Consider the following 17,513-nt stretch of genomic DNA (forward strand, 5'->3'; position numbering starts at 1 on the left):
GATTGAGAATGCAATAATCTATTTTATTCCATAATAAATTCGTCAATAGTGACTCTATAATATAATTTTATCCACCGTTCTGACAGGTCAGATGTTTCCCAGTGACAACTCTGCGACTCTCCTTCAGCATCAACGCCTCTGCTACGTGACCTCGACCTCGGAAATCGGCGTCATAACTCCGAAAACACGCCGTGGGTGGAAGCATGGGTGAGCAATACTCCACAGAAGACAAAAAAATCCCCGAAAACTTTTTGTTATTTTCCTTCTTGAATTTGTTCCTTTTAATGTGTTTAGATTTGTGTATCGAAAGGCTTTATATATTTAATTGTTATTGTTGTGATTATTATTAATTGTTGGTGTATAAATCGCTCAAGCGTTCAAACACACGACTCAAACACTCAAGCTTTTTGTTTATAGAAACCCTCAACAGGATTTTAATAGAAATGAATAAATCGGGACCGAGCAAAAGCAATCAGAGGATTGACGCCATGGTGTACCAGGGGGAGACCGAATGCAAGTTCCAGGAAAAGGTCCTTTATATTTTCTTTTTTTTTGCATATCTCAGCAATGTTAGGAAATTTGGGGTCAAATCGCACTGTGAGCCATGATACACCACCCCTGGAGCCTTTATCAAGGTCCCAAGAGAGGCAGTTTGGTGATACCGGGGATTGAAACTACACTTCCATTTTCTCCAAACAGAGTCGCTGATACTTTCCTGGGAATTGCCACCTGGAAATGGGATAAGCAGTTGTACCATTTAAATCCTTTGAACAGAGCAGAGTCCAAGATCCCGATCCAAGTCTAACATAAAGTTAGTTGCTCGGTTCTGTGCCACCTAACGCGCCTCTTTAAACTTTTTGTGTTGTAGTTCCGATCGATCGTTTCGAAGCGTTCCTCATCGCCGCCGTTGGTTTATTTGCCTTTTTTCTGCTCCTCGAGTCTGAGTCGAAGAAAACCTTCCTTGCACTTTCTCATCATTCAAAATGTAGTACAGAAATATCCATTGTACGTCTATGCCGCCTTTGACAAAAAGCATCATTACAAAGCAGATTTGCAGGGGATCGGGATTAGATCCCTGATACACCAGCTGCAAGTTTTGCTGAAGCGACATAAGGAAGAAAGCTCAAGAGAAACCAGACATGAAGAGGAGAACGTATTCGGTGTGACACCAGATTATAATAGTAACAGTAGATGGTATGCAAATAAATGGAGAATTATTGAATAGAAGGTTTTAGACGAGCGTAACATGACAGGGTAAAATCATGGCTACACCGGTTTCACACGCTCTGCAGATCTCGAGCGAGATGGGTCTTTTAATTCGAAAGAATAGCGGTCCCAGTAATACTGCTGGAAACATAGAAACCCCTGGAAACTCTGGGAAAGGTATGTAGACACGTTGTCCTGTAGTTTGGATCGCTTTATTATGTGTAAAAGGGTGTAAATCTGTGACCCAGTGTCATACAATATATGAACTAAAAGTTTGTGGACACCTGAGCATAAGATTGTTTTGTGCTTTGTTTTGAACTTCCTGTTCTACATTTGCTATTAGAATAAGCTCCACTCATCTGGGAACGATGTTCTACTAGATTTTGTAGAGTTTGTGCTCATTCAGCAACAAAAAAGCTACAGCACAGAGAAATTCTTTTTTTTTTGCATATCCTGGCGATTTTAGAAAGCTGGGGTCGAATACAGCACCCCTGGAACACAGAGGGTTAAGGGCCTTGCTCAAGGGCCCCAAGCGTAGCAGCTTGGTGATTCCAAGGCTTAAAACTCCTGACCATGACAAGGTCATTACAAGTGTGTTAGTAAAACCAGGTACTGATGTAGAGGTGGTTTAAAAAAGACTAGTTTGTAACACGCCACCAGGTGGCAGCACCAGGCTGAACGCACAGACACAGGGAGCACCGAACCTTCATAAATCAGTGTGCATATAGACACACTGTGTACACCTGAAGCTGTGCAATTATTGCTATGTTGACCACGTGCACATTAGCCAGATTTGGCTTCTGTGGACTTCGGCCTCTTCCTGAAAATGAAGATCCAGCGTTTTGATCCAGCGTAAATAACAGAAGGTAATTGACACGCTTGGAAAAGAGATCTTCCAGGACACATTCCATAAGAATGCTGAGACCTCTGTATTGCTGTGCAAGCGGACTATTTTAAACTTTTTTAAAACCACCTCTTAGGTGAGGTGGTGAGGAGGCCTGGGGTGCAGTCAGCATTCACATTTTTGTTCAATAGGTATGGAGCTCTATAACAGGAGATCTTCCACTCCAACCCATGTATATTCATGTAGCTGGCTTTGTGTACACATGTCATGCTGGAACAGGTTTTGGGTCTCTTAATTTAAGTGAGGGGAAGATTTTCATGCTTTCGGCATGTGGGAACAGTTTGTGGAAGAACCACAAATGGATGGAAAAGTCAGGTGTCCTAATACTTTTGGCTTTATTGTGTAGGTATAACTAAAGGCCTGTGTGTGTGGGTGAGTGTGTGTGAGACACCAAAGTCCGACTCTGACATGCGTCTTCTCCTGCAGCAACTTTAAACTGTTTACTTGGTTCCTTCAGCGTCACTCACCATAAACCCCTGGCTCTTTATGGTGGAGCAGTAAACGGAGACGAAACTGGAAAACAAAGAGCATGTCCACGCGTCCGTCTTCCCTGCTTTGATCTCTAGTTCCTTTCAGCTACTTCAGTTCGTTTAAAGAGTTCTGCTTCCAGCACAGCATTTATTTCTCCCCTCATTCTCACTCTTGCTCACACTCTCTCGCTCTCTGTCTTTCTCTATCCACTCTTCTCTTTTACTTTTTATCTCCTTTCCTTCTGTCTATTCTGTGCCCAGTTTTTTTTCTTCTCCTGTTGGCATGGCTCCTGTTTGTTTTCAGCCATTTTGGGGACTAGCAGTGCTCGTAACAAACTGCTTAAATGGCGTCCTCTTGCTCTCTCTCTCTCTCTCTCTCTCTCTCTCTCTCTCTCTCTCTCTCTTTCTCTCTCTCTCCCTCCCTCACTCGCTCCCTTTTCTCTTTCGCCTGCTACACGCTATCACCCGACTTTGTGTAATGTGGGCGACGGCGAGTGTACGAGTGTGAGCGTGTATGAAGAACAATACCAAAAGAAAGAAAAAAAGAAAGGGGGGGGACTGGAATTAAAATGATGAAAAGAGAGAGAGAGAGAGAGAGAGAGAGAGGGTTGGGTGATAAAAGAGGGATAAAAAATGACGGTGGGATAGTTGGTGAAATGAGGGAGAACGAAGGAACACCCTGGAATGGTGTGTCCGAGTGGAAGTGAAGTGTAAGAGGCAGAAAGAGTGTGTGACGAGAGAGAGAGAGAGAGAGAGAGCAGGAGAGAGAAAAGAAGGAGAGAAGGAGGGGAGATTCGGGAGTGCGAGAGTCGTCCCTGCCCTCCGTCTCTACATAGTGCTGCCTGTGTGTGCGCTGCCTGAGCTCTCTCTCGTTCATGCATACACACACACACACACACACATACACACACAGGCACAGGCAGGCATACACACACCGAACGAGGGAGGGCGAGAGAGAGAGAGGGAAAGAGAGAGAGAGAGCAAGAGAGACAGGGCGAGAGAGAGAGAGAGAGAGAGAGAGAGAGAGAGAGAGAGAGAGAACAGATCGCAGCAGAGATGCAGCAGGAGGCTTTTCGAGGTACGTAGTCTTGTTGTGTGCTTGCCTGGCGGAGAAATAAAGAGACCGCCAGAATATTTTTTTGGTTTTCTCCTTCTTCTCTTCCTCCTGCTCCAGCACTCTTCTTCTTTTTCTCCTTCTTCACTGTCCTACCGATGGTTGTTGTTGTTGTTAATGTTGTTCAGGTTCTGCGTAGGACACGAGAAGTGAGCTGAGAGGAGTGTTGTCCTGTTTGTGTGAGGGAGAGCATGCCTGTGTCTGTGCGTATGTGGAAGTGCGACTCTGTGTGTGTGTGTGTGTGTGTGTGTGTGTGTGTGTGTGTGTGTGTGTGTGTGTGGTGCTAAACAAGGCCTGCCTCCCTTATCCTCTCCTCTCGTGGCTGAACCACGCAGTTCTTTTTCATGGCCGATGAGTCACTGCGATCCGATTTAACAGAAACTAAGACTTGGGTTTTTAAAAATCTTTTGTGGGTTATTTTTATTTCTCGAAGGACATAAATGTTCTAGATTTGCGCCTGTCCCATGATCTGCGATACTTGGTGTTTTAGTAGTAAACGACTGAAAGGTTCAGGATGTGAAGGTGTGAATGTACAGATGTGAAAAACTGTAAAATGGCCACGCTGATCCATGTTTTTCTGGGGGGGTTTTATCCCCTCATTTCGTGGGATGAACGAATGCTCTGAAAGTACACCAGGTTCCTGTTTTTTTTATGTGTGTGTGTGTGTGTGTGTGTGTGTGTGTGTGTGTGTGTGTGTGCGCAGCCTGTTTGAAACGGGCCGTACAGTTCAGAGGGATCGTGATGTAGGAGTTTGCTCATTTACTAAGCATCTATCTCTGTGTGTGTGTGTGTGTGTGTGTGTGTGTGTGTGTGTGTGTGTGTGTGTGTGTGTGTATGTTGGGAGGGCCCCCAAATGGTGATGTTGTGTTTGTACCAATTTCGATTATAACATGATGACAAAGTGTTGTAGAAGTTTAAGCTCTGTGACAAGTTTATTCTAAGCAGCAACGTCAAAGAAGAAGAATAACCATACAGGTTATGATCCTTGGTCCTATTCATTATAGGAGTTATAGGAATCACTTGCAGGCCAAATCAAGTGTGGATTTTTCCATTGGTACACCCTCTGGAGCATGGTCCATCAAGATGTATAACTGATAAGACATCCAAAGACGAAATCTGACCCCTCTTCCAGCTCAGAACCCATCCATACCTCGTGTTCCCAAGCCTTGGTCTTTTGATAATCCCTTACTGCTGATCTACTCCTTTTCCAGCGCCATCTCCTCTCTCCTCTCCTCTCTTCTCTTCTCTTCTCCTCCCCTTCCCTTCCCTTTCCCTTCCCTCTGGCTGGCTCAACCATGTTTTTTGGCCAGGGGGGTTGTTCAGAGTTCAGGATCTACGCACTGCCCCCTTTTCACAGTCCGGGTCTGCCCAGTTTGGAGTCGCAGGCCTGATGGAAACCAAAGGCCTTCTTGGTTTACTTTTTTTTCTCAATTTCGTCTCAGTGCTAATGACTTCAAAATTACAGGTACATTCATGCAGCAATTAGGATAATGACGCATAATCTGAAAGAGCGGCGTCTTATGTCGCCCTGACATCGTTTGATAGATTTCCTTATTTCCTAGCGTATTCTGCCAATTACAAACTCAGCATACGGTATATTTCAAAAATCATGCTTGTTGTTACCTTTACAGGACATTGCAAGTGTTGGACAGATAATCCCTCGAATATTTGTCTCTCTAACTGTTTCAGGCAGTTGCATATTCGAGTAGAGAGGGAGCCGGAGCACTGGGGATGAAAGGGAGGGTGGCGGTAAAGCCCCTGTCATGCTTGGCCAGCCTCTTGAGCTGAGGCCGGCTTGTCTAGAGGCAGTGTGTGCGTCACGCACAAAGGGTGACGGAAACAGGGACAGATGCGTTTCCTCATCCATAGCCCGACAAATTTTGGCATGTGGAACCCCTTGTAAGCAATTTTACTCCCCCCCAGTTCTGAGCCTGTCACTTTCACATGGATCGAAACAGGTGCAACGTTGGTCACCCATTCCTCCATATTTCATATCTATAACTGACACCGTTCATAAACATGAACCGTCACAAAAAAGTATCGCTTGCCTTGACATGTTTTGCTTTTCTTCTCATTGACTTCCTGTTGCCGGAGATTATGTAACATCTATAATTACAGCTCATTTTTTTTTTGTACTTCCTTTGCATAGTCAGTGGCTGTGTTTGCGTGGTTCTGATGACGCTACCTGTCAGGTGGCTTGTTTACAGGCAAACCGGTTGGTATGCACCTTCCAAATGTGCTAGGTGTGAGAACGGCTGTGGTAGAGAGTATGTGCTTGTGTGTGCTTGTCCCTGTTAGTGAGTGCGTGTGTGTGTGTGTGTGTGTGTGTGTGTGTGTGTGTGTGTGTGGCTGTTCCTGTCTCTGGCCTGGCTCTTTTTCACCGCCTCTCTCCGTCTCTCTCGCTCTGCAATAACAGTGCTGACCTAGTTTCAGTGTGTTCAGGGCTGCTTGTGGAATTTTACAGAGGCCTGCCTGCCTGCCTGCCTGCTTAAAACACAGGCAGAAAACCATGACTGGGGATTTTTTATGTATAGCATAATTGCAAATACTTGAATAAAAGTATATATAATTGAATTAAATCTATGAGAGGATTTTGCTAATTCAACACCCATATTGTGGGTAACATTTTGGTGAGATTGCCATAAAAAATATATGAAAAACGTAACCTAAAGTTGTCTATCTCAAATGATATACAGCGGTCGGATCATAATTGCACAGAAAAAATCCACTATTCTTTATCTAATCTTTATGCTATACTGCTATTTAAATGTTCATACAAATATACCCTAGATATTTCTGTTTTTGAGCTAAGGAATGATTAAAATGAACCTTGTTCAAAAAAAAGAAATTAATGCATTGCTGTGGAACAGTAATCCTAATGGCTAAGACTCTGTAACACTAAAAGTTCAAATGTAAAAGAGTAAAACTAAAACTGTCTTTTTTATAATTGTCATATTCGATAGTGTTTAATGAAATAATTTACATTATGAGATGCAATGCTTGTGTTATTTTTGTGCCTTCAATACAAGCTTATTTAAATAGTTTTCTGTCTTTTTTTCAGGTTTCGGGGTGGGGTCATGGTGTCCAGAATGGACGGCTGGCACCCCCACCATGCCATCGTCATACTTTTGGAGCTAAATGTGCAGCACCTGGCTAGCAATGCTTCAATCAATGAGAAGACTCGATTTCACATCCGTCTACGAATCATCGCTGTGTACAACATCCAAATTCAAGGATTGAGCTTTTCTTCTTTCTTGAATGCCTGCCAATCTTCCATTCCAGTGGTGGACACAGTTCCAACTTTTACCTCACTCTGTTCAGTACTTCTGAACTTGCTGAACTGCATTCACGCATCTTGCTTCCTTAAGGGTCTGTTTGAAGTGGGTGGCCTGAAAAAGTGTCTCAAAGGACTAAAGGAAAAAAGTCAAATGAAACACAGAAATAAACAACTAAGAGGAGAAAGGATGGGAGAAGGGACAGATGAAGTGGATGGTACCAAAACGACAAGGATATCTCTCAGTTTTCCAATCAGCGCTGGACTGCCTGGTTTCTCTGCACAAAAGCACTGTCCAATAATTCATCCCCCTTCCTCTTCTATAGCATTTGATAGAGATGCTTCAAATAGCACTGCATGGAAGGAGGAAACTCTCAGAGACAAACCATTGTCCAAAGGTTCAAAATCAGACTACCTATCCTGCTCTTCCTCCTCCACTCTCCCCATTGATTTGACTGCACCTGTCAGTAAGAACTGCAAATCTACTATGTCTTTTTCTGTGGCTGGTAGTGGCCCCCACTTTCCAACATCTTCATTGCACACATCTGCTAAAATGGACTACTCAAGAGAGACATCTGGAGCTAGTCTGCCTAATGACTACCCAGAACACTCAACAACAGAGACTGCACATATCTTGTTCAACCTGAGTGCAAGAGCCTACCAAGGTCAGGTAACGAAGGACATAGAAAGCGCAAAAGGCAAAAAGCGTAAAGGAAACAGCCTACATGTGGAACTGAGCCTTCCTCTTCCTAGTATAAATCCACCATCCTCTTCCTCAAGCCCTCCTCCCCTTTCACCCCCTTCTGTCTCTCCATTGCCCCTCCCTCCTCCAACTTTCCATGACTCCTATCAAGCAGTGCCAAAACCGGAGCTGCTGTGTGGGGTATGCCACCGTCTGTTCAGCACCGCCTCATCCCTCACTGTGCACATGCGTCTTCATCGGGGTGGACGACTCCTCAGCTGCCGCCATTGTGGCAAAGCATTTATCCATAATAAAAGACTGCAGTCCCATGAGGCCACCTGTCGGCAAGCACTGCCAGCTTTCTCCATCCAGCCCAAACAAGAACCTTTGGAGGAGGGGAGCGTGGAGAAAACAAATGAGGCAACCGAGCCAGAACAGCCTGGACAAGAAACAGGACCTGGGCAACCCATAAAGAAAGGACGAGGCCTCCAAGGACATCATGCAAGGGCAATGTCTCACAGTGATACTCTCAGGGATGAGGATCACTTTGTGAAGATTGTTGATGGACATATCATTTACTTCTGCTCAGTATGTGAACGCTCCTACATGACTCTGTCAAGTCTCAAGCGCCACTCCAATGTGCACTCATGGCGTCGGAAGTACCCATGCCACTATTGTGACAAAGTCTTTGCTCTTGCGGAATATCGCACCAAACATGAGGTGTGGCACACTGGGGAAAGGCGATACCAATGCATATTTTGCTGGGAGGCCTTTCCTACTTACTACAACCTCAAGACACACCAGAAGGCATTCCATGGAATTAGCCCTGGCCTCATATCAAGTGAGAAAACAGCCAATGGGGGCTATAAGCAAAAGGTCAATGCACTTAAACTTTACCGCCTACTACCCATGCGCTCTCAAAAAAGGCCTTATAAGACATACAACCAGGCTATGGCTGATGGACTGCTTAAAGCTGACACATCGACTAATTTGCCTTTACCTCTAGGCTGCAGTCTCCCTTCAAGTCTGGGCCCAAGTAAACTGGACTCTTTCCTTAAGGACATTCATCCCCAAGACATTAAGCCAGATCCTGAGAGTTTTCTCATCAAGATGGACACAGAGCACTGCAGGAAGCTGGCACCAGCCCAGGCAGAGGTACCAGCAGAGGTCAGTGAAAAGGAAAGGGCAGATTTACATCTCTCTGGCAACAGCAGTGTCAAAGCCAAAAATGTGAAAAACCCAGAGATGGCCGTTTCTTCTGTCATTACATTTGGACATAGCAAACCCTCAGTCATTATGCATAGCACAGCACTCCCATCCTCTGTCATTGTTCAAAGAGATAAGACACCCTCTGGAGATGGAAAATGTCCTTCCGAGAGCAGTCATACGATGGATAAGACTTTGCAAAAAACATTTAAAAAGCATACACAAAAAGATCATACACATGCCCATAGCAAGTGGGACACAACCGGCACACATACAGATGTCACAAAAATCCAACATCCAACAGAAAAGATTCACAAGGGAAGAAAAGCTCATAGCAAGAGCGAGTCAAGCAAGGTGGTTCCTGTATCTGTAGGTTCAGAAGTCAAAGGAAGTGGGCCTCTTTGTCAAATCACTGTACGTATAGGGGAAGAGGCTATTGTCAAAAGGAGTATATCTGAGACTGACCTCATGAGAGACAAAAACCCACCAAGTAAAGAAAAAAAGAGTCACTTTCTACATGGAGACAAGAGAGAACCACGTCATACCCATCACCACCACCGCAAGCACCATGGTCACCGCAGTTCCTGCCAGGAAGAAAGAGATTCAACACTGCCAGGCAAGGTTAGCAAGTATTTTTTCCGACAAGAGGTCAGGGAGGACAGGAACGATTATGATGGAGAAGACAACCTGTGGAGACCCTATTATTCGTATAAGCCCAAAAGAAAGGCTTTGCATATGCAGAAGATCAAGAGCTGGCAGCGCAAAATGCACTACAAACGATCAATGCGGTTGATGAAGAGAGCGGAAAGACTAATGAATGATGTAAACAAAGATGGTAAAGGTTTAGAGAAAGAAGAGAAGGAAGACGTAAAGGAGGAGGAAAATGCAGTTTTTCATCAGGAGGAGATCAAAGATGACGCTCAACCTCCATGTGTTCCAGAAATAACAGAAGAGAAGGAGAAAGAAAATGGGGCTCCTGCAAAAACTGACCTTTCTTTATCTACAACTTTATCTCAATCCACTTCTCAATACACTGTTTCCCCCACCATCAAGCAACATTGGTCTGGGGACCAGGCCTCTGAATGTGGATCTTGTGGTCGTTGGTTCTCCAGCTCAAGGAAGAGAGACAAACATGAGCTAACACATCTATTTGAATTTGTGTGTCTACTTTGCAGAGCTACTTTCCCTTCTCAGACCAAATTAGAGGAACATCAGAGAACTAGTCACCCAAAAAATAAGCGTCTGCCTACCTTTGCTTCATGCAATTCAGAGTCATCAAGCAAGGAAAATTCAACGGAATTAGAGGAGACAAGCAGTACATTAAGCAGACGGTTCTTAGAAAAGGGGAGCACAGCTCGCTTGGGAAGAAGACCATTGACTAGATATACCTGCTCACAGTGCGATAAAGTATGCAAGACTGCTGCTGCGCTAAACTGCCACCTAAAGAGACATGAGCTAGGCAGCAATACAGAGACCATGCAGCCAGTGATAGACATGCAAAGTCATAATTCTGAGGTACAAGAGGTAGACAAAGTTCAAAGGACAGATTCAGACATTACACCGAGGCATGCACAGCCCATCCCAGTTATAAACTATCTCAAGTCAGATTCTCATCATACACAGAAACAGGCATGTGAAAGGAATAAAGAGCACCAAAGTTTAGCTACTGGTGAAAGTCCAAAGTTGGCAGCTATTGACAAAATTCAGAATTCCCATTTGAGCACTGTATCTTCCCCAGTTCGACTCAGCCCAACACCAGAAAGGGCAAGGGTCATCTCCCCTAGTCTCCCCAGTGTGCTGGTGATGAATGGAGCAGAATGTCTTGACTTCCGAACGCCTGAAAAACGAATTCTAGATGCACAGGATCAGAGGAGAAGAAGTCTCACACCCACTGACAGACCAAAGCAAATCTGTCAAGTCCAAATGGCAGACAATGTTAGAACAGATTCAGATCCATCGATATCCACGTTACAATCAGTCAAAGAAAATGTTTTGACTGAGCAAGATACTGAAATACACCAACACAGAGATATTGACATCAGTGATCCTTCACAAGAGGCTGCACAAGAGGCACAAGATCTTCGAGTTTCCAGAACGGCTTGCAGCATCCAAGCGGAGGATTTGTCCATGCCGACAATACTGGCAAGAGAGCGAGAGCTTTCCCAGCAAACTGCATACCAGTACTCGACCAACAGAATTCGATCCACAGACGATGTGATGCTCATAGTGCCCAAAGAGGAACCACTTAGCCCTGTGCCCTCGCCCACATGCTCTGTCATTCAAACCACTCACAAAGCCCCTCCACAACGGCACCCGCAGTCCCCTAGTCACTCTCCAAGACCTTTGAACCTACAGTTGCGTTCCCATTTAGAGACTAATGAAGCACATCAAGGCATGCACAGTGCTGAGAAACAAATATCTGTGCTTCCAACAGATTCGGATCACAGCAGTGAGCCCCCCTCTTCTCGTTTTGCACTGCACCCCCAAGTGCCCCATTCAGAGCCAGAGACAAAGGACAGCTCCTCTTCAAGAGATCCCTGTCGAGAATCTGGCTATCCTGTTCAGGAGTATGCACTTCCGTTAATCATACCTGGAGGGTACTACTCTGGTAAGAAACAGGAGGACCAGATGCTCATGTCGTACCCTTCTGCGCCCTTGTCGTTTGGTGCACTGGGGAAGATGGTACCGCATACTGACTCAACAAAATTGCCCTTTTACACCGATCCTTATCAACTCCTCTATGGTCCACAGCTACTACCATATCCGTACAACCTCGCCACCCTGCCTATGGCTTTCAATATGATGGCACCAGGGGACAAAGTAGAGCCCTTACCCTTTTTACCCACTCTTTTCAACTATGCTGCAGTAGGTGCCCCTTTGCCCCATCCTTTAGTAGTGAATCCCAGCCTATACAATAGCAGCAGTAGCACAAAGCGAAACAGTGACAACCCATGAACATATGGGGAGCTGCAGCACTGAAGGAATATTGTACAGTTTAAAAAAGAGGACCAGACCTTAGAGCGAAGATGTGTGTTGTTGCTGTTTGTTAACTGAACTACTTGCACAGACGTTTTAAGTTTCTTTGGAAAAGTAGCAAAAACCATAGGTGTATGTACAAAACTAAATATAGTGAAGTAATGGAGAGGTGCCTTAGAGGTAGGGCCCTGTGGGTAAAGGGAAGGTTTCGATCCGGTGCGATTTTCTGGTCCAACGTGGACCTCTTCCCTTTGCCAAAGGCAGAACACACCTCTGACACACCACTCCCCTTTCTCTTTAGAAGAGATAGAGCTTGGATATCCGTCCTCGCAGATTTGTTGTAATAACTGGTATGAATATACATCTGGACAGCAAACAGGGTGTATTTTCCAAAAAAAGACAAAAAAAATTAATTTGTGTGCTTTCCACTAGTGACATTATACCAATAACAACTGTTTGTAGGTCTGACATAGGCTTTTATTACAGCAAATACAAATAATATAGGGGCCAAGCTCTTCATTCTAAAATGGACAGATACACACTCAGTTTATTGAAGGAAGACAATAGCATATAAGCAGTTCTGTGTGTGTGTGTGTGTGTGTGTGTGTGTGTGTGTGTGTGTGTGTGTGTGTTTCAACCTCTCACCATGCATGTAGTTCGGGGTACCTGTCTTTTTTACAACATGATGTAGGTTCTGTCGTGTGTATATTCAGTACTGGCTTCGATGTGAGTGTCTGCGCTGTGTGTGTGGGTGTCTTGAGGGTGATGTGTGCATGCACTGCACAGTTGTAGCCAGCAAACGTTTGTGCTATATCCGCCTTGTTCAACAGTTAAACAGATCTTGATATCGATGCGGATATATGAGCATCATTCCTGGACAAGCTGTTACAACTTTTTTTTTGTAGATCAGCAAGTAGAAAAACTAGATGAAGTTCCTCTTCATCGGTCACAACTTAGCAGCTTCAATAGCGTACCTACATGTCATTGGATGGAGTTTGTTCATATGTGATCTTTTTTTTTTTTTTTTACTAACCAGCATCGTGGTTGCTCGGTAATTTTAAGGCGATTAAGGATGGACTGCAATTTGCAATGTCATGTACATGGTATGTTTGTAGAAACATAGACGATTGTTAGGAGGATCAAGTGAAGAACTGGACACAAAGCTTTTCTTAAAAAAAAAAACACATCCTCAGTTACCTTATCGTTGTTTCTATAAAGGAAAATAAGTTTAGTGGCCTTCTCCTCCCCAGTGCCCCCTGGTGTCCAACAAAGACACTCCATTCATTCGACCGAAAATCTGAACGAGACCGAGGTAAGAAGCAGATGAGAGCGAACAGAGAGAGTGGGAGGGAAGTGGAGCAAAGTGCAGCGAGTCTGTTATCGCCAGTAGAACTTCCATTACAAAGTGGCAGAAAATGGAGCTCTAAGCAGCTGGCGAATGCCGTTTTTTTTTCAGGCGGACGTGATCTAAGGAAGCTTGTGAGCTGGGGGTTCTGTTGGCTAGCCAACCGTCTCTCTCCACGTCTCCTCTGCAGTGCACAGAAACAGCAAGGGTTGACGTCAGCTCCTCCTGACGTCTGCGCGTGGTCTGAGTCGCAATTCCTAAGACTTGGGGGATAAAAAGAAAAAAAGAACGAATGAAAGAGAACGAAAAATTTGCTCACTGACCTGGAGTGGCCTGAACACTCCTTTAGGACTTTCCTGTTTTTATATAATTATATATAAAAATACATATAAATATATATCTTTTTAAAAAGAAACAATATAATTTGTTTATTTTACCTATTTTTTTCCCTTTTTGATAGAGAGATTTGTGAGGATTGTGCTTGAAGGTGGACTTTCAAGTGCACACAAATATGAATGTAATTTTAGTCATGAGGTTAAACAACAACCATGATAAATGTTTTTCCGACTTGAAAAAAATAACATGTAATAACGAACTGCTTTGAGGTATTCACATATATACAGTAGTCTTAGAAACATGTCTAGGAACTTGGATTCAATATAATCATAACGCATGAGCAGCACTCGCTTCTTCGTTATCCTCTCGCCATAACCATCATCATTTCCGTTTCTTTTTCATGTGTGCTTCTGTTGATCGTTTTTTACTTTTTTTTTGTTTTGTTTTTTGCCCTGATGGTTGGCTTGAAATACTATCTGCTGTAATTCTGTCTTTCATTTTTCTTTCTGACTAAAACCAAAAAAAAAAAAAAAAGACACACAGAGCACCCCCTCACCCTCAAGCTGGACTTCGTGACTTTGACACCCTTACGGCGCATGCCGTACGCTTATAAAAATTCCCCGCAAACACAAATCACTCACACTGTGATTTTTTTTCCCTTCCCTTTCCCTTCCTGAACATTTTATCCTGCCCTTCTGAAGTAAGTTCATTGAAGCCGCAGCACTGTTCGTTTCCGAACACAATGGGAAGATTTGTTGCTTTTCTTGGGTGTAGGTACATTCACGTAGTGTGTCTCTCTGTCTGTATGTGTGTGTGTGTTTGTGTGTGTGTGTGTGTGTGTGTGTGTGTGTGTTAGGACATATTTGAGGAAAAGGAAAACCAAAACAAGCACCATATCCCTTGAGGCTTGCCACCAAATCACACTTTGGTTTTGGACCCCTACCAACCTGTTGTTAAATTTTCCTCACACACTTTCCTCAAGAGCAGTGTTGGGTTGGCTGTCTGGTAGGATGGTGGTCAGAAGGTTGGGAGCTCAAATCCCAGCACCACCAAGGTGCCACTGATGGGCCCTTGAGCAAGGCCCTTAACCCTTAATTGCTTATTTGTGTAAATGAAATAATTGTAAAATAAGAGCATCTGCCAAAATGCCATCAATGTAAATGCAATCCGATTACGTCTGGAAACATATCCGTCCTCAGACTTCCGTTATTATTCTCTTTTTTTTAACGGTTTACTTTGACACCACCAAACCCGCCTGTGAACCGCATAATTGCATCACCATGACCGTCAATTTTTATTTATTCATTATTTGGCCTTGGAGTCATTTTAATCGAATCATTCCAGCTGTTAGAAATAATCATTCCGACTACTAAAGGTGCAGTGTGTCATTTTTTAAAAAGATCTTAGGGGGCGGGGCTTATATCTGGGCGGGAAAAACTGCAAACCTGAATCTGCAAACCGAGCGTGACGGAATGCAAAGCAATACTGGGGGTGATTTTTTTTCTGAAGATATTTCTAAAACGTTCTAATTGCAATGTATACCTTTATGGATCGACAGCGACGGGACTGTTACGTAATCAAAACCTTTAACGAATTAGTTTGCGTGTTCCGCAATGCTGCAAGGCACAAAACAGATATAAAATAAGTAAATTACTCTTTATTTTAAAATATTTTTCCCACATGACCATTCAATGATCATTATAATTTAAACGATCATGAAATTTCCCAACACTGCTCATGAGAAACATATGGTCATAAACATAAAGCTGTTGCTGCTTCACAAACATGTCGAAGAAAAACAACAGACGTTTAAACTAATCTTAAAACAATGAGCTCATCTGAAACCCAACACAAAATCTTATCGAATAAGCTACCGAGCTCACACATTCGTTCCTTTAATGTATGCACTTTACCAAAATTTCGAGTACCAAAACAAATTTGTAATTTCATGCACCAGTGTATAATTATTATTTTTATTATTAATAATAATGTATTATTATTGAAAAAAAAAAAACTCACAGTGTGAATGTTGAAAAACCAAGGACCTATTTTATTGTAAAAAAAAAAATCTTTCTTTTATTTTTGCTTGAAAATACGGCACCAATATACGGTCTTTCCAGGCAAAACAACAGAGCGAGTGTAGGTGGCTTTGCCTCCATACTGTATCAAGGGTCACACAAGGGCCCTGCTCTCTACTCTGTTTGTTTTCTAGCTGTTCCTACAACGCAAATACTAGCAGCACACAAAGCAATTTATCCAGATGAAAACCAGCAAAGGACCCCAATAAAGACATGAATATTCAGTCCAAATAGCGAAAAAATTAAAGCTCAGTGACGTACTCTGTGTGTGTTTCAGCAAGGTCTAGTCGTAGGCATGTGATGGATTTCGTCCTGGTATTGTGAAAAATGTACAAGCTACAATCGTGCCATTGTTTTAGAGGTTTCACATATTTGGCCTGAAATGTTTCCTGAAACGGTCGGTTTGTTTCTCGTCAACGTGTCGTCTTCACACAAAAAAAAAGGTCACGTTGTTAACACGTTGCCAAATCATGCCTGTAATAATCTATATACATATTATTATTATTTTTTGTTCACTTTCCTTCATTTCTACTGCTCTAGTTCTTCAGTCTGCCTCTGTCCATGCTACAACCATACAAATAAAGTATTAACCTGATGACCTACTAAAGAGTTTTGAATCAGTTCCATGCTTGCGATGACGAATCACACAACTCTCTGGTAACTGAAACAAAAGTTGTAGACTGAAATTTTCATGTATTTTTGATGTATTTATTAATATACTTATTTATTTCCCAAAAGCATGTTAGATCCAAATCATTCATTAGAAAGTAAAAGAGATTCTGGGTTCTTTGTCTCATTCGTTTTTTTTTTTATATAAATATATAATTGCCGATCAGATTGTGATTTATGACACATTTGCATCTTTTTTTATTTGACATTGAAAGCAAAAAAAAAGGAGAAAAAGCTTTCGTTTTTGAGTCACAAAAACAAAACAAAACAAAAAAACGATACCTATACTGTATAATTATAATTAAATATTACATATTTGTTTTCGTTATAGGTTTAATCACACAAAATGAATATGATATAAATAGAAAAAATGGCAAGGTTAGATTTAGTAGAATAGAATTTAAGAGTGATCAAACAAACGAACAAACAAACAAAACAACAAACAAACAAACAAACAAACAAATAAATAAAACTACAAGGCTAGATTAAAAAAAGTGATGAATAAATAAATACCTAAATAAAAAAAATAAAAAAAACTTTTTTAGTACGGAGCTTGATGGAATAAATTTTATTTTATTTATTTCGAAAATCATTTGATCACTGTGTTTTAAAATGTAAATTTCTAAAGAAGCAGATTCAAGTCGTGCTGCTGGATTGTTGCCAATCTAAGGCCTACTTGCTACTTGCAACTGTTGGGAGATACATCAAATTCTTCCACCATCCAATCAAAGGACATGAAAATGCAAATGTTATAGTACGCCCTCTACAGGGCCTCTGCGTCACCATCTTGAAATCTGATTGGTTAAAATGAGCAACATGGATTTGAAGCTACAGGCACCTGCAGTGTTCTTAATGAAGAGCTTACGGCACAAACAGGTGATATGACGGCTGAAATATGATTGGATAGAAAAACGAAAACATGGACTACTCGCAGCAGCGCAACCGAGAGTAATGTGATGAAGAGAATAGACTATTACGAATTATTTAATACATATTAATGGAAAGAAATATTAAACGTAATATAATGGAACGTACGTCAGTGTTTTTGACAGAGGTTAAGACAGCACAGAAGGTCTTGCTGACCCTGACGGCCCACCACTGCCAAACACAGTGTGTAAGGCTCACTAACACACACACACACACACACACACACACACACACACACACACACACACACACACACACACAGTGTGTCTGAGTTCACTGAAACAGGGAAACAAGCATCAGTCACCTCTGAAAGGTCGTCCACCGCT

The 17,513-nt window shown here is 42.7% G+C and overlaps 1 protein-coding gene across 1 annotated transcript; it reads left to right on the forward strand.

The window, feature by feature from the left end:
- Positions 1–3,369: 3,369 nt before the first annotated feature.
- On the forward strand, positions 3,370–16,193 carry zbtb4 (zinc finger and BTB domain containing 4). The gene is made up of 2 exons (XM_046853527.1): positions 3,370–3,658; positions 6,756–16,193. The coding sequence occupies exons 1-2, from the start codon at positions 3,456–3,458 to the stop codon at positions 11,809–11,811; spliced, it is 5,259 nt and encodes a 1,752-aa protein (XP_046709483.1). The 5' UTR covers positions 3,370–3,455; the 3' UTR covers positions 11,812–16,193.
- Positions 16,194–17,513: the final 1,320 nt, after the last annotated feature.

The sequence above is a fragment of the Silurus meridionalis genome, chromosome 7 (assembly GCF_014805685.1).
Source record: "Silurus meridionalis isolate SWU-2019-XX chromosome 7, ASM1480568v1, whole genome shotgun sequence".
Lineage (NCBI taxonomy): Eukaryota > Metazoa > Chordata > Actinopteri > Siluriformes > Siluridae > Silurus > Silurus meridionalis.